This window comes from Brachyhypopomus gauderio, unplaced genomic scaffold (assembly GCF_052324685.1).
Source record: "Brachyhypopomus gauderio isolate BG-103 unplaced genomic scaffold, BGAUD_0.2 sc76, whole genome shotgun sequence".
Classification (NCBI taxonomy): Eukaryota; Metazoa; Chordata; class Actinopteri; order Gymnotiformes; family Hypopomidae; genus Brachyhypopomus; species Brachyhypopomus gauderio.
Genome location: NW_027506897.1, coordinates 1,070,001 through 1,092,471, shown reverse-complemented (window position 1 = coordinate 1,092,471; position 22,471 = coordinate 1,070,001). Strand labels below are relative to the sequence as shown.

The 22,471-nt window shown below is 43.2% G+C and overlaps 1 protein-coding gene across 5 annotated transcripts in view; it reads right to left on the bottom strand.

Moving 5' to 3' along the window:
• Positions 1-9,966: 9,966 nt before the first annotated feature.
• npr1b (natriuretic peptide receptor 1b) overlaps positions 9,967-22,471 on the bottom strand; it is a 54,715-nt gene continuing 42,210 nt past the window's right edge. For 3 of the 5 annotated variants that reach the window (XM_076990606.1, XM_076990608.1, XM_076990607.1), the window contains exons 19-23: positions 22,159-22,282; positions 17,673-17,741; positions 16,339-16,513; positions 15,805-15,903; positions 9,967-12,259 (exon numbers count right to left, since the gene is read on the bottom strand). In XM_076990606.1, coding sequence (XP_076846721.1) covers positions 12,069-12,259; positions 15,805-15,903; positions 16,339-16,513; positions 17,673-17,741; positions 22,159-22,282 — 658 coding nt within the window. In that variant the 3' untranslated portion in view covers positions 9,967-12,068. Of the gene's footprint in view, positions 12,260-15,804; positions 15,904-16,338; positions 16,514-17,672; positions 18,102-22,158; positions 22,283-22,471 lie in introns of those variants that run through there. The other 2 variants (XR_013125223.1, XR_013125222.1) reach the window with 2 other exon arrangements.

The following is a 22,471-nucleotide window of genomic DNA, read 5'->3' as shown; positions in this document are numbered from 1 at the left end:
CCCTCTACACGACGAGGACGTTACTGCGGTGAGCGGCGGCGCCCTCTACAGGACGAGGACGTTACTGCGGTGAGCGGCGGCGCCCTCTACAGGACGAGGACGTTACTGCGGTGAGCGGCAGCGCCCTCTACAGGACGAGGACGTTACTGCGGTGAGCGGCGGCGCCCTCTACAGGACGAAGACGTTACTGCGGTGAGCGGCGGCGCCCTCTAGAGGACGAGGACGTTACTGCGGTGAGCGGCAGCGCCCTCTAGAGGACGAGGACGTTACGGCGGTGAGCGGCAGCGCCCTCTACAGGACGAGGACGTCACGGTGGTGAGCAGCAGCGCCCTCTACAGGACGAGGACGTTCCGGCCGTTCCGGCTGCATGACAGTATTGAAAGGAGTGTAACGATACGCCAATGCAACTGCATGGTATTAAATTAATAATTGTCGTTTCTGTGCCACGATACGGGACAGAATCAGAAATGTCACCTTAAAATTAGGCTTTATTATTGTTATTGTTGGTATTATTATTGTTTTGTTTGGTATTTTCGTGCAATTGCAACAAAACGACAACTGCTAATTGAAGTAAAAACTGGCAAAATTAAGGCATCAAATGTACAAGCATAACAAATGTGCAAGATCTAGTGTAATGAGCACAGCACATGTTAGCTGAGTGGTCGTGTGTTATCATGGCTCTTAATAAAGTGAACAAAATATTTTCAAGATTCAAATAACTGACTAATAGGACTACACATCCCTTTATTCAGAATGCCTAACCTGCTCAGTTTTATGAGGTCACTATAATTAGGTGCGCCTACAGGTATGTGCACTTGATGAATGGAGGCTGTAGTCCATCTCTCAGCAGGTATTAGTTACCATCAGCTACTTATTTGTCAGCGTCTGCCATTAAGAACAGAGGTGGAACTGCACACCAATACGGAGTTTTAATCAGAGTGGTATGTTGCATATAGATGACCAAGGAAAATATCTGCATTCAGGGAATAAAATAGACCATTTTCTTTAAACGGGTTTATTGGAGCTGCAGGAGATATATGAACAGGAACCTGATAACGGTCCAGAAAAATCATTCCGTCTGGGAGCCTTAAAGTGTGCAAGTACGTTAAGTTTGTAAGTAGGCTGTATGTTCAGTGTAGCCATATAATATTTAGTAACTTTTCATTTTTTATATTATTTAAGCTATACATTTAAGCCAACTCATGAGACCTTCCGGTTTAGGGTACGCAGTGCGCGCTTGTGTTTGCCGCTCCTCTACCGGCGTTTGTTCGTTTGCTATTATTTATTTTTTGTTCGTTCTGTTTACTGCATATGTTACCAACTGGATATAGCGGGCTCTGTTGATGTTAATCTCCGCTGTGTGGCTCAACTCATTTTCCACTTAAACACAAGCTCTGTGTTTACCTGCGGGCTCTGTCAGCGCCGGCCAGTTCCTCGCGACTTAACTGGGTGAGTGAGTTTCCTCTCTCTCGGTCGGTTGTCGACTATCAGACTGCAATCGGTAAAGTCCATTGCCGCTTGTCAGTCTGTGGTTCTGGTCGGTGCATCGGGCTAATGCGGTGCATTGGGCTAATGCGGTGTAGCATTGGCTTATTGGCTAATGCCATAGTGGTTGCTATGTTGGTCACCGGTATTATCGAGTCCTTACAGCGAGTTTATTCTCGGGTAGAACTTTATAACCTGCGCTCTCCATCTTGGCTTGACTCCACCATCTACAGCAAATGTTTCTCTGCTGGTATCGCTCGACGACCCCGGTATATCCATCGTGGTCCCAGACATCACCACTATTACCAACAATCATCTGCATCCAGTATTCCGGTTATCTTCAGTTCGGTCCGGCGTCCCAAAATCGGTTCACCAGGGTCCCATTACGGCGTTGATCTCAGCGCTCTAAAAGAAATCACCCGGTCCAAGACTCTGGTTACTGCTGTCCACCGTTCATCTGTTCAACCTCGTTCCCTAAACCTGGCTCTGTTCAACTGTCGTTCCATGACTGATAAAGCTGCATTTATTAATGATCTGATCGAACAACATCAACTGGACATTTTTCTTTTAACTGAAACCTGGCAAACACCTGATGATTACTACCAGCTAAATGCAGCTACTCCACCTGGCTTCAAAAATCTCTCTGCCCCCAGACAGGGTGGTCGTGGTGGAGGTTTAGCTATTTTATTCAACAGCAAAATTAACATTAGTGTGTGTGCATTGCAGGAAACAGTTCATTTTGAGTGCATGGCTCTCAAAATATCTGGACACAGCTCTTCTACACTATTACTTGTCTACCGTCCTCCCAACAGCTCACTCTCGGAGTTCATTCTAGAATTTGGCGAAGTACTAACTGTTGTTGGCTCTATTTCAAGTTCATTGGTTGTCCTCGGAGACTTTAACATACACATTGACTCAGTTTCTTCCAGCTCCACAGATTTTTTATCATTACTGGACAGTTTTGAGTTACAACAGCATGTCAACTTCCCAACACATAAGCATGGACATACTTTAGACTTAATCTGTTCCTCACCTGGAACTATCACAAATGTATCTGGTCATGACATTGCTATATCGGATCACCTGCTCATTACATCACGTATTACACTACACACTGAACTCCACTCCACTAAATCATCTGTCACTTACCGTAGTCTTTCATCCATTGTTTCAACTACATTTTTCTCTGCCCTGGAATCCACTAAATTTCCCCTCATCACTTCTATTCACAATATTGACGATGCTGTCGCTGTATACAACCAGTCCCTTACTGATACTCTCAATACTCTAGCACCAGTTAAAACACGACTTGTGCCCTCCTCTCACTCATCACCCTGGTTTACTGCTGAACTTCGTGCCCAGAAAACCACTGGTAGGCGCCTTGAGCGTCTATATAGGAAAACTCATCTATCTGTTCACTACCAGGCATATATGGATCACTTGGCCAAATATAAGGATGCTTTAAATAAAGCCCGTACACTTCACTACACATCAGCAATAAACAGCGCTGGCTCTGACCCCAAGCGACTTTTCAAGATTGTTAACAACCTTCTGCGTCCTTCATCATTGTCCCCTTCCCCCACAACTGATCGGTGCAATGAATTTCTTAATTTCTTTAATCAGAAAGTGTCCCTTATTTATCAGGATTTGTTGAAGCACCAGTCACACAATTCCTCTCTCTCCTCTTCCTCCTTGACTACTACCCTGCCCCCTCCTCAGTCTCTCTCCTCCTTTTCAATAGTTAACTCTGATCTTATAGCCAGACATCTCACCAGCGCCAAGTCAATTACCTCAATCCTGGATCCTGTTCCTACATTTCTGCTCAAACAGGGCATCTCTTCACTTGCTTCCTCTATCTGTCACATAGTTAATCTCTCTCTCACCTCTGGACACATTCCTGTAGAGTTAAAAACATCTGCCATAACCCCAGTTATCAAAAAACAGAATTTGGACACTACAATTTTAAGCAATTATAGACCGATATCAAACCTCCCATTTCTATCAAAAATACTAGAACGTGTTGTTGCCTCCCAGTTACTCCAGTTCATGTCTTCTAATGATCTCTTCGAGATCTTTCAGTCTGGTTTCCGTGCTCAGCATAGCACAGAGACATCACTCATTTATGTACTTAATGATCTTCTTCTTTCTTCTGACAAAGGCTACGCATCCATTCTTCTACTCCTTGATCTTACTGCTGCCTTTGACACTGTTAATCATACAACTCTCCTCTCACGGCTTGGTGATTTAGGTCTCTCTGGTACAGTCATCTCCTGGTTCACTTCCTATTTATCAAACAGATGTCAATTCGTTCGACTGGGTAACTGCAAATCAGACCTATCCCCTCTTTCTCACGGTGTCCCCCAGGGCTCTGTACTTGGTCCACTGCTATTTACCATCTATATTCTGCCTCTTGGTAACTTGATACGCCAATATGGGTTAAACTTTCACTTCTACGCTGATGACACCCAGCTTTATATTAGTTTTAAACCATCTGGCCCCTTCCCACCTCCATCCATTACCAAGTGTATCAGAGAACTCAACCTATGGTTGCGCTCCAACTTCCTCCAATTAAATGCTCATAAAACCGAGTATCTTGTCATCGGTACTAAATCTGTGGTCCAGTCCCTTGCCAATACATCCCTCTCTGTTGATGATACTCAAATTGACTCATCACCTACAGCCCGTAACCTCGGAGTCTTGTTTGATCCATTTCTGTCGTTTGAACCACATATACGCTCACTTAGTAAATCTGCCTTTTTACAACTTCGCAATATCTCCCGCCTCTGCCCACATCTTTCTCCAAAATCTGCTGAGATCCTGGTACATGCACTCATTACCTCAAAGTTAGATTACTGTAACTCTCTCCTCTATGGGCTTCCCTCTAAATCCCTTCGACCCCTTCAGTCTGTTCAGAATGCTGCTGCTCGTGTTTTATCTCAAACCAGAAAATACGAGCATATAACACCAGTATTAGAACGTCTCCACTGGCTCCCTGTACACCTGCGTATCCAGTATAAACTCCTAGTGCTTACATTTAAAACACTCGCTGGTGCGGCACCCTTATATCTGGCCAACCTCCTCCACCATTATGTCCCACCACGTAGACTGCGTTCCTCTGACACCGGTCTCCTTGTTGTTCCTAGGTATAAGTTAAGCACTATGGGGGGTCGATCATTCAGTGTGGCTGCCCCAACACTTTGGAACTCTCTCCCGCCATCACTCCGTCTCTCTTCATCTCTCAATTCATTCAAAACACAGCTAAAAACTCACCTGTTTTCTCAATATTTTCACCTAAACTCTTCATCCTAGCACGGCTTCAATTTATTTAATCTGTTGTATTGGTGTTGCCTGTTTTGTGTTTTTTATTTATTTATTTATTTATATATATATATTTTTTGTATTGTTTGTTAGTTTGCGTATTTTGGTTTTTGCATCTGGAAAGCGTCCTTGAGCATCTTGAAAGGCGCTATACAAATGGAACTTATTATTATTATTATTATTATTATTTACTTTAAAATGAAACAAATATCCAGGGGACTCTTAAATCGATATGTTGATGTCAAAAGACTACTTCAGGTCATTTCCTTCTGGCACCATGCCAGTATAGTGTGGATCATAAGAGTATTTTGCTTTAGTTCAACTGTCACATGGGTGGAGTCCTGATGATCTGGGCGGCCCAACGTGCCCTGCCTCATTAGTAAAGGTATATTTCTGCTGCCTCTGATATTTACGTTCATTTGTCTCTTGCCCATGGCCGGTGACAATGTCGACAGTATGCATATGGGAGTAATCACTAGTAAATTACGCACATTTAGGAGGCACAAAACAATTATTACAACAGAACAATGAAACGTCCCGGGGAGAACAAAAAAGTAAAGGAGATCTTGAAGAACTTCTGATCTTAAAGAACTTCTGGTCTTAAAGAACATCTGCGAAGATAAAACCACACCCGATATGTCCGCGTCTTGGCTTGGAGATCTCATCAGCGTCTAAGCGAGAGAAGACACACCAGTCAGATCAGCAGGACACTCACCCAATGTCAGCCAGACATGTTCCTCTTCGTGAGATGGTAGTGACTCCTGCCAGTGTGCCCCGGTTCACTATCCCCCCGCTGCGCCTCGCTGGTCTGGGCTGGGACAGGACCGTGGTGGGTCACACCATACAGTGTCCACAGGGTTCATCCACCCCGGACCAACCGACCTGCCGCTGCTACCCGCTCACGGAATTTCATCTTATGTTCGAGCTGCACATTCGTGCTTTAAATGACCAAACGACACCAGGCGCGATGTCCGTGCCTCACCTACCACAGGTCACCACTCCGGCTTCGGTACCCTCGGAGAGAGCCCTCACGTCTGCACAAGGGAGCGGTTCTTTCTCCAGGACCATATCCCACAGTGGTGTCAGAGTGAACACCACCAACAGGTCCGCGTGCACAACTCCGGTGTTGTGGAGTCGGTCCTGGTTACATGAACCAGGAGCGTGGCGTGTGCTGTCGGACCGGCTCTGCACGCTCCGTCTGGCAACACACCAGCTCTCCACTGTGGAAGTCACCAAACAGAATCCCATGCTCCCATTTCTCCTATCTTCTCATACAAATCTACACACGCCTGCACCGGTTCACCAAAGAAAGAAAGACTTAAATATTTACTCAGAAAGCGCTTTGCAGCAGTAAGAGCCTTTTGGACATCCTCTAAAGAACTCGTGGCCTGTTGCTCAGAAGTTCTGCAGAACATTACAAGGAGATACGCCATCAAGAACAAATGAGCCCGTCACCAGCTAGTGAAATTACTGGAAAAAAGTTATGAAATGTATGTATATTGCCACGAATTATTTATAAAAGTGACATATCTAAAGTTTGTCTGTGTGTGTCTTGGATGTTTGTAGCATTGATACTATGATCAAGTAATTTAAGGGTGCGTGCTATAGGCTATAATAACCCCTAGCATCAGTTATCCTACTCGTCCAGTAGGGGTGAGACGGGGTCGCTGTCACCTCTGTGTTTCGTTATAGATCCTGGCATAGGTCATCAGAAACAGTTACAATATCAGCCTGATCTAGATATCATAAAATTACAGGATGTGTTTGCCGGGGAATATTAATTACTTCATTGTTAAAATGGATGCACAAAGCAACATTTGGGCCATGGTGGAAATGTATATAGAGATTTAGAAAGATTGAGCTCATTACATTAACACTTTCTATGTTGTGTTGAGTGCCAATAATAAAGATGAATGCCAGACTTCTGTACCCATTTCAAAAGACAGATGTTTTAGCCTGGAACTGGAGACCAGTCTGTCTTTGCATCCTCCCATTTATCTAAAATCTAAAAAAAGGTGCAATTCACAAGTATAATTTCATTTTTAACCATACAGTTGTGTGGGCTCAAAAACCTCTACACTCACAGCTATTACATGAAATCCAGATGTTGTACAGGGTCTCAAATCCAGATGTATCATCAGGTCTCATATCCAGATGTATCATCAGGTCTCATATCCAGATGTTGTACAGGGTCTCAAATCCAGATGTAGTATCAGGTCTCAAATCCAGATGTATCATCAGGTCTCATATCCAGATGTTGTACCAGATGTGATGGTTTTTCTAACTGATGATGACATGAACGGCCCATCCATTGTAGCTCTGAACCTCTTTGAAGGGAGCAGTTTATTTACATTTGACCAACTTCAAAAGAAGGGCGTCCTATGAAACGAATTTCTTTAGACGTCTACAAGTAAGAAGTTTAACTGAAAACCAGAAGAACTTTGTGTTTAATATTCAGATCTTCCTCATAGAAACAGTGTTTCTATAGCCTCTGGATACCAGGTGTATTAGTCAATATGGTTATTCAGCACCTATGGAAAATTAATTCTGAGGCAACCCTATTTCATACATGGAATACAGATCATAATTTGTGTACAGACAAATATACAATGACAGAATATAGCATTGTGCCAAAATTATATATCTATGTGTAATCTAACTTAATAAACAGTTTAGATCACTCCATATACTATTATCATACTGTAATATGATAATATATATGTAATAATATATAATATATATATAATATATATGTAATATATATATATTATCATACTGCAAATAACTGTAAGAAATTTAACCCAAATAAGCCTGATTGGTGTTAATATGTGAAACAAGCAGGACTTTGTCCACTGTATACAGACATGCTCCTGTTATTAGGTCATTTTGATGCTCTGGTTTATTTTGGGAAGTCCTCCCAAAACCATTAGGTCACTGAAGCAGCACACAGGGTTATTGTGCTGAGGTCCCAACATTTACATCACCCCTCTGAACCAAGTTAACCAAAACCAAAACAATCTTCACATTCTTCAAATTCACGGTACTGATTTCAGGATGTATTGCCAGTAGGTGGTGCTACAATTAATATAGATCACTTTCAAAACTTTAAGAATGGATAAAGTTTAATTCTGCCTAAATACCCAGCTGGACCTTTCACTGCCTTTTACTTTTAATATAATTATGTAAATATAAAAAATTATATTAAATTATAATATAATAATAATTATTAGGATGGTAATGTTACCTGTTAAATTTAATACCTGTTAAAATTAAGTGACGTTTGTGATAACAAAGACTCTGTGTCTTGTCCGTCTGCCGCCGCCCAGCGTCACAGAACTTCGCTCCAGCAAGCGACACCACCGCGCTTCCTCCTCTCCCCCGCGCCGCGTAACCTCGCCCACGCAGGAACAGTTGGAGAAGGACCCGGTGTGCGCCCTCCAGCTGGCCTCAGCCCGGAGGGTAGAGGAGAGTAACCCCGAGCTGGCGGAGATCTTCCGCCAGGGCACGGTGAGAATTTGGAGGAAGCTACACTCCCCTCCATCCCGCGCCCGCTCGCCCCCGAGGGTGGACTCCTGGGTTACGGAGCCACCGAGCCCACCCCGGAGAACGAGTTTGGGGAGGGGGACTCCGAGGAGGAGGAGGAGCAGGACGATGAGGAGGAGGCGTATCCTCCGTCGACGCGTCCACCATCGACTACGGGGGAGAGGAGGAGGAGGAGTCAGAGGAAGAAGACTACCTCCCTCCGCCCGTAGGTCCCGCTTCCGTCATAAAGGAGGGGGAGGAGGACGATGACGACGAAGACTATCCGCCGTCGGAGCGCTCCGCATACCCCTCTGACTAGGGTGAGGAGGAGGAGGAGCTTGACGTGGAAGATCGTCCTCTGTCCGTGCGCTCGGGCGTTTCGGAGTGCACGGACAGCGAGCTGTACTCGGGGGAGGAGGGTAGTCCGCCCCCCTCTGAGTGTTCGGCTGGGACTGTGAAGGGGAGGTGGATACCAGAGGCGGGTCCATCCTCCGATCGCTCCGGAGAGGAGATGATGGAGTGCTCCCGGGGTGGCAGCCCGGAACAGTCCATGGAGTGGAACCGGAGCGATGACGAGGGGGACATGCAGACCGAAGGGGTTTCCCCAAGTGGCCCGTATGGGGAGTCCGCCGACCGCGCTGCTCCAGACGCTACGCTGACCGCGCTGCTCCAGACGCTACGCCGACCGCGCTGCTCCTGGCACGTCCACCGCAGCCCCGGCAGCCCCCGGTCTTCCTCCACTCCTAGCTCTCCTCCTGGCGCATAGTCTGGCGCCTGTTACGTGTATGTTTGTTCCAGTGTTTGTAAGTCTACCCGTATGTTTGCCAAACCCCTTTTTCCCTCTCGTTCCTCTATGTGTTAATGTGCCCGTGTGTGTGTTCGTGTCTGTTCTGTTTAATGTGTCAAACGTTTTTTCCCCGGTCTTCCCAGGGGGGGTGTGCTAGGGGGTGTGCTGTGACTTGTCTCGTAATCACGTGGGGCTAATGTGGTTTGTCTATTTAATGTGCGCTCGTGCAGTGTCCTGTGCTCGTCGTTGTCTAACGTTTACACGTTCTGTATTACAGTATCTGTTATTCGTGCGCTATATTGCGCAATACCTGTTAAAATTAAAAGTGACGTTTGTGATAACAAGGACTCTGTGTCTCGTCCGTCTCCCGCCGCCCAGCGTCACACTATGCAATCACACAAAACCCATATGAAGAATATACCGAATATTAGTACATTAATATATACTGATTAGTATATTAATATATACTGAATATTAGTCCCTAGCTGTTCTGACAGTCTCTTAGTGGTCCTGGGCTCTGTGATCTGCTACTAAAATATAAACTAAATTCATTGGCCATTCCAATCTAACAAACAGTTGAATCTTTTACTGTATGTCATTACACAGAGATCAAATGTTACTCCATTATAAATAGTAATAAAAGATTAAGAGACCAATTGTAAAATGTCAGGAGATGTAAGTACTGTAAATGTTGATGAGAATGAGATTTAGCACTGCACATATCAGAGTGTGGCAGAAAAATACTACACTTGGATTTGATTTTGTATTTAATACTGAATCTGAAACTTTAATTTTAAATGTTAAACATAAACATTTGTGATGTTTAATGAAACTTAATTGTCAGTGATCTCGTAACTACTTAAATGTACATTGCTCAGAGGATTTGATTTTTCATAAAACAAGATGACAATTTGTAAAAAAAAAAAACCCAAACATAAATTGTTTTGAAATATTTCAGGTAGAAACAGGACATGGACTCACTCTCCCAAGGCACAGTCGCAACACAGTGTACATTTGACAGGAAAATGGATAACAACGACCTTGACAAACACCTTAACTGAATCCTGCCGTTTAATAACGTCTGTGTTTAACAATGTTTGTGTAGTTTCTGTAATTGATGACCTGACCTTTGAACTTTCACAATAAGGCATTCAAGTCTGAACCTCTGACTCCTCTTCCAACAGTTCTGAAATAATCTGAAATAACTTTAGGTTTTGCATAAACACACAGCCAATAAGAATCTCCTTTAACATCCCAAGTAATTATTTACTATTTTGTACACAGGGGTCAAACTCGAGGCCCGTGGGTCATATCTGACCTGTAATACAATTATATCCGGCCCATGAGATCATTTTATATTGATCTATTATTATTGTTATTAATGGCACGGTGATATGAAGCGCAAAGAACTACAGATCCCATAATGCAGCACAACAGCTGCTGAATGATACATTCATGATACTGGGAACATTTCCGCATCATTCAAGTCAAACGTCTGTTACTGTCTGCAACACTATTGTAACGTAAACGCCCTTAACAACGGTGCAAAGAAACGTTGATTCTGAACACAGAGTTGTGGCGCTGATGTGGCTATAATGAAGAAAATGAATCTGACGGAACTTCGAGAAGAACATCAGGACAAGCTGAAAAACCTGAACGCAGACCAGAAGCTACACAGAGAAGAAGAGTTAAAGAAGAAATTCGGCCCATGACCTAAAGTGTGTTTTGAGTTTTGCGCCCCCCGATTTAGTATATACCATTCCAATAGTGAAGTGGCGTTATGTGGAATGCGTTTGATGTTCTGATGAAAATAACTTAAGTGCTCTTTAAAAAGTACTTAAAATAGCACTTAAAATAGTATTTAAAAATTAAGGGGGGGGGGGTGCATTCTCCAGATTGGTGGTGCGGATGCTAGATGCAGGCTGACAGGAAATTAACCTTTACATTAGCCAAAGGCTTTTACTGTTACCATTACCCACAATGCATACTGAAAATGACCTTGCTACACTTTCATAACTTGGTATTACAAATTCAACAGTCATGATTAAAACCAGAAAATTTGACAGAATTATATGGTTATTTGTGGTGAACTAGTGAAACATCATCTTCACCGAAATTATTCAGACTTAAGTGACAACAGGACACTGTCTGATCATCTGGAGAGACATGACAACAATAAACTCAGTTTGATGTTTGATGGAGAAGGTAATTTATGTGCCAAATATTTAATAGATAAAAAAGCAAAAAACTACTAGGAATCATTCTTAGTATCCTAAAGTTCTGACAACCATGACATTAACAACATGCTTTATGATTATTCCAATTTTTTGATCATGGATCAGATTCAGTGATCAGTATACAGATTCAGTGATCAGTACACAGTGTTTAAGCCTGAGTCAAGACAGAGTGCAGGTCTACACAAGTGCGGGACAAGGCCCAGGTCATTAGAAAGTGCTCTGGGTACTCAGTGGGCTGTCAGGCACAACGCTGAAATCATTTTGATTTCACAATGCTGAAGCAGGTCAGTGTTCCAGTGTGGTTCCTGAGGGCCACTGGACACTTGCTTATGCAGACAAGTCATATCAGCCAACAAGGTCTTAGGGGTCTATCCTCAAAAACATCTCAGCAAAATGCATAAAGATCACAGCATGGAACTAATTAAATTGCTTGTCTATTTGTGAATTTAAACCAATGGGATTATATATTGAATGGGATTACATTTAAACCCAAACACGGCCTCCTCTTCTGTACACACTCTTTACAAAAGCAGAAATGACAGTGCCTGGGGGGGGGGGGGTATCAAAGCGTACAAAATATTGTGACGTTCATCAACACAACATCCAGAGTTCAGCTACAACAGTGCAGTGTGCAGCAATGCAACATAGAGGCTTGTGTGTCGCAGGACAGAGGTCCTGATGCAGGGGTCCTGATGCAGGGGTCCTGATGCAGGGCTGCCCTAGTGCACCGCCTGCTGCTGGGTGGTGTGAGGGGACAGTGTCCCGTCCCCGGCCGCGTCCTCACCCAGCAGCCAGTACGTCCTCATCTTGCCCTTACCCTTCATCTCCACGTCCCCTCTCAGCTCCAGCTGGAAACAGTTAAAGTCCTGCAGCACGTCCCGCGAGGCCGACGACACGTGGATCTTCAGGGCTGCCGGAAACAATAATAATTAGAATTACTGATGGCACCATTAATCACAGACTTTATTTTGACAGCGTAACGACGGAAAGTCCATCCGTGCACTCTGAGAAGTCAGACAGGTAACACGGTTAGAGATGTCCAAAGATGGAAGTTGAGGCGTAAATATGTGCTTGGGTAAATTTCCCTAATCAAGAGCAATTTCCACTGGGATACAGCGCTGGGTTAGGGTTAACCCTAGGTTAGGTTAGGTTAAGGTTAACTCTAACCCTAACCCACTGGGATACAGCGCTGGTGCGAGGTTCATTTGTCTGGAAAATTGGCTCTGCATTCTTACAAATTGCAAATAACCCCGAAGCTCAGGGTCTGATTGCATGAAGCAATGTCACTGACCCAATCTATTCTAAGAGGTGTGTAATTAATATGATTCATAGGTACATTGTAAAGACAGGAGCTCCACATTATAAGAAGGGCAGTGCAAATCAACTGAGAAAATGAGTTAAATGCCTTCAAACTTGAATTTGCATCACTGATTATTATCATTTTGTATTTCTGCGTTTTCTGTTCATCTCTCAGCACTGAGATAGCAGTGATAATTGCATTTGATTACAAATAAAATATCAGCCTTACACTGTAGAGTCTAGACCCATAAACCCAGTTACACATGTTGTGCTTTTATTAGAAGAACTCCGAGGACCAGCAAATCAGTAAAACCTGCTCTATCAGAACAGGAAACATGATCAAATCAGTGAAACCTGCTCTATCAGAACAGGAAATATGATCAAATCAGTGAAACCTGCTCTATCAGAACAGGAAATATGATCAAATCAGTGAAACCTGCTCTATCAGAACAGGAAACATGATCAAATCAGTGAAACCTGCTCTATCAGAACAGGAAACATGATCAAATCAGTGAAACCTGCTCTATCAGAACAGGAAATATGATCAATAAAGGAAATAATCAGGCTGGGCAGGTTTGTAGACTGGAGCTAACTCAAGCTCGAATAACACTCTATACATACTCAATACTCTAAATATACTCACTGTATAATGGGATAATGAAAACCTAAAATGCTTTGACAAACAGTTACGAAGAATAATTTGTATTACAAATTATGCAAATAGAAATAATGCGGTGACCCCATAGACACCGCTGTGAGGTGAGATTCAGGGACTAGCATCAGTACACATGCAAACAAACACGCAAATTATCTGGATTTCTGCATGAATAGCTCCTATGCCATCATCAAAAACAATATGTTAAGTAAAAACAATATACAGAATTCTACATTTCCATATCTTTACTGAAAGTATAATTTAAACACTGAAGATCATTGATGAAAAAGAACGTGAACTTCTAGAAAATAATTCTAGAATTTCTTTATATATCTTTATATGTCCAATCAATATTATCAATTACCACAAAATTGGGAGCATGTAATTGTTTGAAATATCTGTATATGTTTTAGCACTAACATTACCATTCACTGGACCTAAGGTGACTTGGTCGATCCCTGAGAAACAGCCCCAGAGTATTACCCATATCCACCAGACATGACCAGATTACCCATATCCACCAGACATGACTAGATTACCCATATCCACCAGACATGACTAGATTACCCATATCCACCAGACATGACTAGATTACCCATATCCACCAGACATGACTAGATTACCCATATCCACCAGACATGACTAGATTACCAGTGTTGCCATAGTTACTTTGAAACAGTAATCCGACTACTGACTACTGACTACTTCTTTAAAAAGTAACTCAGTTAAGTTACTGACTACTTGCTTTTAAAAGTAACTAAGTTAGATTACTTTTAGTTTAGTTTAGTTTAGTTACTTTCAGCAGAGGCTGATCCCCCGCCCCTATAACATGAAAATGACTACCAGTTCTGCCAATACTCACTTTATTGACATGTATTTTAACCAGAACATCAAAAATGACACTGGCATTTGTAAACTTTGTTTTTTAAATAAATAAATAAGACAGTCTTTCTGTTCAACTCCGCCCACTTACAGGGTTGCCAACTCTCACACATTGAGACACACGCATTTGAATGTCTTCACACGCTTACACGCCACACTTCCGATATCTCACGCCGAAAAAAAAATCTAGTTTATTTACCTCTGATCCACATCTATGATTCAATGAGTTACTAGTTCGATCTGGCGCCAACCACCGGCGATCGATCGATCGCGATATAATACTGAATTTAGTCCATTTTACACCCCGCCCGGTAACAATTTACGTTCGCCGCCAACCCCCGGTTTTTTTTTTTCAGGTTTGACGTTGTGTTTTTGAAAGTAGACAGCACTCTGTCGCCAGGACAGAGTGTACAACGGACCTTAATGTTGTCTTCCTTAGCCGAAATAAAATAATAATAATGCCTGTATTTCCAGCTGCTAAAGGCGAACCTCTCCTTCCATCTGACTTTGGCGCCGCAGAGCAGAGATCACGTAACCGCGTAAGAAACGTGTAGCCAAAAAATAAGAATGAATAAATATAACCTACGTTCCCCCGAAATGCAGAAATAGTAACGCACGATGTTTTAGATAAGTAACTTTAATCTGACTACTAGTTTTTAAATAGTAGTTGCGTTAGACTACTCGTTACTGAAAAAAGTAGTCCGACTACAGTAACGCGTTACTAAGTAACGCGTTACCGGCATCACTGTAGATTACCCATATCCACCAGACATGACTATTGTCCCTGAGTGTTCCTCTGCTATCAGCCGATCCCAGATTCATCCATCAAGCTGCCAGATAGTGAAGTGTGATTCTTCATTCCAGAAACACGTCCACACTCCTCCTGAGTGCATTACCACTGCACTTTGACCCACACCAGCCAACACTGGGCATTACACGTGGTGATCTCAGCCTTGTGTTGATGATCAGCCACAAAAAACCCATTTCATGATCATCTGACGTTCAGTTCTAGGGTTGATGTGGCTTCCAGAGGCTGGTTGGAGGTTTGCGTTTGAGCCAGTTTAGGCGGTTTGATCCGCTGAACACCACAGCACACAGTGTTCCCACTTTGTGAGGTTGTCTGGTCTACTGCTGTGATGTTTCTCCTAAACATCCCCAATTTCACATGAACAGCTCTTGAGTATCTAGCAGGGCAGGAGCTTGAGGAAACTGATTTGTGGTAAATAATACAGCATCCAATAACAGCACAACATGTAAATACACACTGTTATAACCACAGCACATTGCACTGATAGTATTTGCCTATGGGAATTTTGTACATTTTTTAGTAAATGGTCTGACTCAAACACCTGAACTCAATAATTATCAGGGATGTCCATATACCTTTACTCCATAAACTCTTAGTATATTATATAATAATAGTACAGTATTATATAAGAGTATAGTACTCTTATATAATATTAGATGTTCATTGTTTCCATTAGTAACATTCACTGTTTAGACCCATGTGAGATTGTGGTGACATTGTGACTTAAATAACGAAGATTAAATTGTGTCATTCATACAGAAATCCAAGAAATTCCAAAGGATTCCCAAACATTGAAGAGATTCTAACGTACGTTCACCACTGGACTCCATACGTGAGGAAGTGTTCACTGTATCTCCAAATAAGCAGTACCGCGGCATCTTTAGACCCACCACACCAGCACATACAGGACCTGAAACACGCACACACACACACACACACACACACACACAAAACACGCACGCACACAACACGCACGCACACAACACGCACGCACGCACACAACACGCACACACACACACAAATATGCACACACACACACACACAGACAGGCAGACACACACACACATACACACACATATGTACACACACACACACAGACAGGCAGACACACACACACACACACGGACACACAAATACAGATTTTCATTAGTGAGAAAAAGGCAACTTGAAGTTTGCTCTTTGTAAAGATCTTTGTCAGGGTTCATGAAACATCTTTGAGTCTGGCTGTTAATGACGAGCTGTAGCCGGTTCGGCTGAAGCCACCACGTGTTCTAGAGGAACTCGGGGAGCCTTCACAGCTTCCGCCCACGCTCTGCCCATACCCAGCAGGCATCTCCCCGCTCACCAGTGTGGATACCGATGCGCAGTTTGAGCTGCTGGTCGGGTCGGTGGCGGATCTTAAAGGTTCTGACAGCCTCCAGCAGAGCGAGGGACATGCGGGCGATCTCACGGGCATGAAGCTTCCCGTTTGCCACCGGCAAACCAGACACGACCATGTACGCATCGCCGATCGTCTCCACCTAAACACACACACCGAGACACAGAAGAACACACAGGAGAACACACACACAGAGACACAGGAGAACACACAGGAGAACACACACACCGAGACACAGGAGAACACACAGCAGAACACACACACACCGAGACACAGGAGAACACACACACCGAGACACAGGAGAACACACAGCAGAACACACACACACACACCGAGACACAGCAGAACACACACACCGAGACACAGCAGAACACACACACACCGAGACACAGCAGAACACACACACCGAGACACAGGAGAACACACACACCGAGACACAGGAGAACACACACACCGAGACACAGGTGAACACACAGGGGAACACACACACACCGAGACACAGGAGAACACACACACCGAGACACAGGTGAACACACAGGGGAACACACACACACCGAGACACAGGAGAACACACAGGAGAACACACACACCGAGACACAGGAGAACACACACACCGAGACACAGGTGAACACACAGGGGAACACACACACACCGAGACACAGGTGAACACACAGGGGAACGCACACACCGAGACACAGGTGAACACACAGGGGAACACACAGGAGAACACACAGGAGAACACACAGGAGAACACACAAGGGAACACACACACAGAGACACAGGTGAACACACAGGGGAACGCACACACCGAGACACAGGAGAACACACAGGGGAACACACAGGGGAACACACAGGGGAACACACAGGGGAACACACACACCGAGACACAGGAGAACACACAGGGGAACACACACACCGAGACACAGGAGAACACACAGGAGAACACACAGGGGAACACAGGGGAACACACACACCGAGACACAGGAGAACACACAGGAGAACACACACACCGAGACACAGGAGAACACACAGGGGAACACACAGGAGAACACACAGGGGAACACACAGGAGAACACACAGGAGAACACACAGGGGAACACACACACCGAGACACAGGAGAACACAGGAGAACACACAGGGGAATAATGGAGCCAATTCATTCATTTAAACACTAGTACTACCTAGATGAAGTCCACAGTTCACACTATCTGCACTGCTATACTACACATATAATTCTGGCATATACAAATAGATCCCAAATGTTTATTAGGAGACTGTAGACCACAGTGAGGGTGAGGTACCTTGTAAACGTCAAAGTTGTCTATAATAGCATCAAAACAAGTGTAGAGGTCATTGAGGAGCGCCACAACCTGCAAGACACACAAACAGCATTCAACTCACAACCTTTCACATGAGGGGACCAGACACCTCACAACCTTTACCAGAAGGGGACCAGACCGCTCACTGCCCATCCAGAACAAACTGTGACCCCCACCACAGCCAGAATCTACACCTCTCATTCAGGTTTAATCCCAAACTCAAAATCAGTGTGGACCAAGAAAACAACATTGAAGGGATTGTTTGGCAAAAAAATGAATGTACACAATATTCCACTTACCCTATGTCAGGAATGGCAATCACGCCCGTGACCGCCAGAGGGCGCCATCGCCGGAACATTAACCAGCACACCTGACTCCAATATACCACTCACCACACTCTACTTAAGGACTCTGTACACACACACACACACACACCAGTGCGAAGTATTGCCTCTCTGAGTGTCTCTACCACGCCTTATTTCTTGTGTTTCTCTGATTGTGATTCTGGTTTTTTAATCCTTGCATTGGCCTTTTGACAACCTCCTTTCTGCCGAGCCCTTTTTGTACCTCAGCCTGCCCTTCTGAAGTCTTCTCTGGTTTTTGACTATTCGCTGCCTGGTTTTTTGACACTCCCTTCTGCCTCGCCCTCTTGTGCTGCTGCCTGCCTCCCTACGGGGTTGTCCCCCTTTTGGGGCCGCTGTTCTCTGTTTTTTCCATATTAAAACAGTCTTACGCCTGCTTATGGATCCTTCTTCCGCTCGGGTTCCCCACCGTTACACCCTAAATGTATGTCAATCTACCTTTATTTGGTAAACAGTGCTTCTTTTTATATTTAGCTAGAAAATGTGTTTTCCATACAGAAACTACACAAATCCGATTCATAATGTTTTTGCAGTGATGGCTAAGTTAACTTGAGAAAGTAATCCGATTACTGATTACTCCTTTTAAAAGTAACTTAGTTACGTTACATATTACTTGATTTTAAAAGTAACTACGTTAGATTACAAGTTACTTTAGTAGTTACATTCAGCAGCAAAATAAATTTTTCCAATACTCACTTTATTGGAAGTGCATTTTTAACAGTAACAATGTATTGAAGCAGGTTCGGTAACCGAGGCAGAAACTGCTTTATCCAAAAATCCCGAGGAGGGAAACTTTATTGATAACGCAACCCTGGTGCGCGCAGGCTCCGCCCCCCAGTGTCACTTAAAGGGCAAGACTCGCCGTGAGGAGTAGGAGTTAAGCCTGGTTTAAGCCTGGTTTAAGCCTGGTTTAAGCCTGGTTTAAGCCTGGTTTAAGCCTGGTTTATACTTGACGCGCCGCGAGCGGCGCGAGGGTCCGCGCGGCGAAAATGACGTAATCGCTGTGGCTCCGCCCGTGTGCGAGGGCCTCTCGAATGCACCTCTCGAATCTTCGCGCGCGCCGCGCTTCAGCGCGATGGACAAAGTCATGTTTGCCGGGTTCATACACCTATACAAGGTGGAATTAAAGCACTTGTACGTCACCTTAAAGGCCCATTTCAATATTTCCCAGCACGTTAAACTTAATTAAGTTAAATATTTATACATATACTCGAAATGAATCGAAATAATTCGCTTTTTTATCACATTAGTTTATGGTTGTTTATTTTCAAAACGCCCAATCTTCACGTTCTCTCATGTTTCGTCCTGGAATTACAAGAGGCTCGTATTTGTTAACGTATCGTTTCGGACAACACTGCAAAGCCATATTTACGTTTGATGCCTGATGTGTATATATATGGGAGGTATTTCCTGCCAATAATAAAACTAAAATGAAAACACTAAAATGAAAATGAAAATACCGTTTTGCCATTTCTTTTTCCATACATGTGTGAAAATATTATGACAAAATTAAAAATAAAATGAAATCACTTAATTTGCAATTTAATTTTTCACTTGAGCACGGGTCATATGTGACAAATATAAAATGAAAATTAAAAAGGAGGATTGGCGCTACCTGCTGGTGATTTTCTTTTTCATTTTCCACTTTTCATTTTCTTTTTCCACTTTTCATTTTCGTTTTCAACTTCACCAGCATGCAAATACATGTAAATGAACAGTAGGCGGAGCTACAACTACAGTACCTCCCGTGAAATCCAGATAGGGCAGCACACAGCGACATGGCTGACGTTTTACTAGAAACGGCAAATGAGATTGTGAGGTTGGCGAATTGCCAGATTATATATTGCTTAGATGTGAAGTAATCTTGCAGGTTAATAGTGTTGTATGTCGGAATATATGTGAAGTGGTAGAACGCTTAGGGTCTGGATCGGGGACCATGGAAAACCGCCCAGTGCGAGGTCGGCCTAGGTTGGACGTTGCCGCAGAGACAACGCTGAAGTTGGTTACTTATTCGCAGTTTCAGATTCGTTTGGCTACTTATTCGGTTCACGATGCGTGTTTACTGCGCACTTTGTTTAAGAGATAGATTAAACAAACGAGCATAGGAGGCTAGGAGCATACATTAAGAGGTTATTGTTTCCCATACTGATTTTGTGAATGTAGAAAAAAATATTAAAATATAAGGAAAGCATTCCTTTTTGTAAAATGGTTTATATTTCAAGTCGTTACAATTGTATGTAATTTGTACATGATTATGGAATTCGTCAGCATTTCTAACGTAAGGAAACATATTCTTAGATTTGAAAACTAAAAACACAGAATTGCTGTTCTAGAACACAAATCAATCGGAAGAAGATATACAAGCACACAACATGGTATATTGAGCAGTGAACGAATTTACAGGGGAAGGTTCAGAGGCTTATTGAAGGCCTTATTTATAGTGGACCAGATAAATAACAAATGAATCATAAAGAACAGGTCGCTCCCTAAGAGAAACCTGATTTTAGCCTGACCCTACATAATTTTATACCTCAAATCTAACTGGAAACATGGCATATTGAGTAGTTAAGCACACAGGTGAAATGGTTCCAGACCCTAAGCGTTCTACCACTTCACATATATTCCGACATACAACACTATTAACCTGCAAGATTACTTCACATCTAAGCAATATATAATCTGGCAATTCGCCAACCTCACAATCTCATTTGTCGTTTCTAGTAAAACGTCAGCCATGTCGCTGTGTGCTGCCCTATCTGGATTTCACGGGAGGTACTGTAGTTGTAGCTCCGCCTACTGTTCATTTACATGTATTTGCATGCTGGTGAAGTTGAAAACGAAAATGAAAAGTGGAAAAAGAAAATGAAAAGTGGAAAATGAAAAAGAAAATCACCAGCAGGTAGCGCCAATCCTCCTTTTTAATTTTCATTTTATATTTGTCACATATGACCCGTGCTCAAGTGAAAAATTAAATTGCAAATTAAGTGATTTCATTTTATTTTTAATTTTGTCATAATATTTTCACACATGTATGGAAAAAGAAATGGCAAAACGGTATTTTCATTTTCATTTTAGTGTTTTCATTTTAGTTTTATTATTGGCAGGAAATACCTCCCATAGTATATATACGGTCTCTGGTCAGGTAAAAATGTTCTTTCCCCGGTTTTGCAGGGGTTTTTTATTCTCCACTGCCACCTATCGCCACCTATCGTTTCGGAGAACACTGCAGCGCCGCTCGCGACGTTCGCGAAAGTATAAACGCCTACACCGCTCGCGCAGGGTCGCGCGAGGTGGGCGGAGCCGCGCGCTACGGTCGCTCGCGAAAGTAGAACTGAGCCAAGAAGAAAGCAAAAATATATATTTTTACTAGGGAAAATAAAAATAGTAACGCACAGTTATTTGGATAAGTAACTTTAATCTGATTACTTGACTGGAAATAGTAGCGCGTTATATTACTCGTTACCGAAAAAAGTGGTAAGATTAGAGTAACGCGTTACTAAGTAACGCGTTACTGACATCACTGTGTTTGTGTAATTTAAGGTGGTCTTTTAAGGCAGAATTTTACTTCCATTTTTCTTCCATTTATAACACAGTACGACTTACTGTAATTTATAAAGATGGACTAAACCACCGTGTAGCTAAACGCTGTGGTCAGTCTGCCATCTTGGGAATATCTTCCTGTATAATTAGGCATCATTGTGCAGGAGACACGAGGTGAGGTTGTGAACTACAGAGACACAGTGGGCTACTGGGAACTTGATGGCAACCAGGGTAGGAAATATGTAAAGAGCAATTGTTCTCACTGACTGAAATTCAGGGGCGTTTTCAAATAAAGGGCAGTTCTTTGCGCATAGTCTACGCAAAATAAAAACAAAAAATATGTTGTAAAAAAATATAAATTAGTTGACAGAGAATTTTTTTTCATTCTGCCAACATACTGGAGGAACAGTTTGACATTTTTAGTGAAATGTTTTTTTCTCTTTTTTTGGCAAAATCCTCCCCTTTAAACAAAAACAAGAAATAAAATACGGTGTGTGAAAAAATTACATACATTTCACCAATAAAATTTGAAAACCAATATTGTAAATGCGAGGGCCGGTGCCCACCTGCATGGGGGTGCTCTCTGCAGACAGGGCGGTGAAGCCTACGATGTCGCTGAAGTAGATGGTGACGGAGTCGAAGGCCTCCGCCTGCACCGTCTCACCCCTCTTAAGCTGCTCCGCTACCGAGCTGCAGCGGAGAAGAACATTACACACACCTGATTTAGAGAGAGGACCTGTCTCTCTCTCACACACACACACACACACATTACACACACCTGATTTAGAGAGAGGACCTGTCTCTCTCTCACACACACACACACACACACACACACACTTGATTTAGAGAGAGGACCTGTCTCTCTCTCTCACACACACA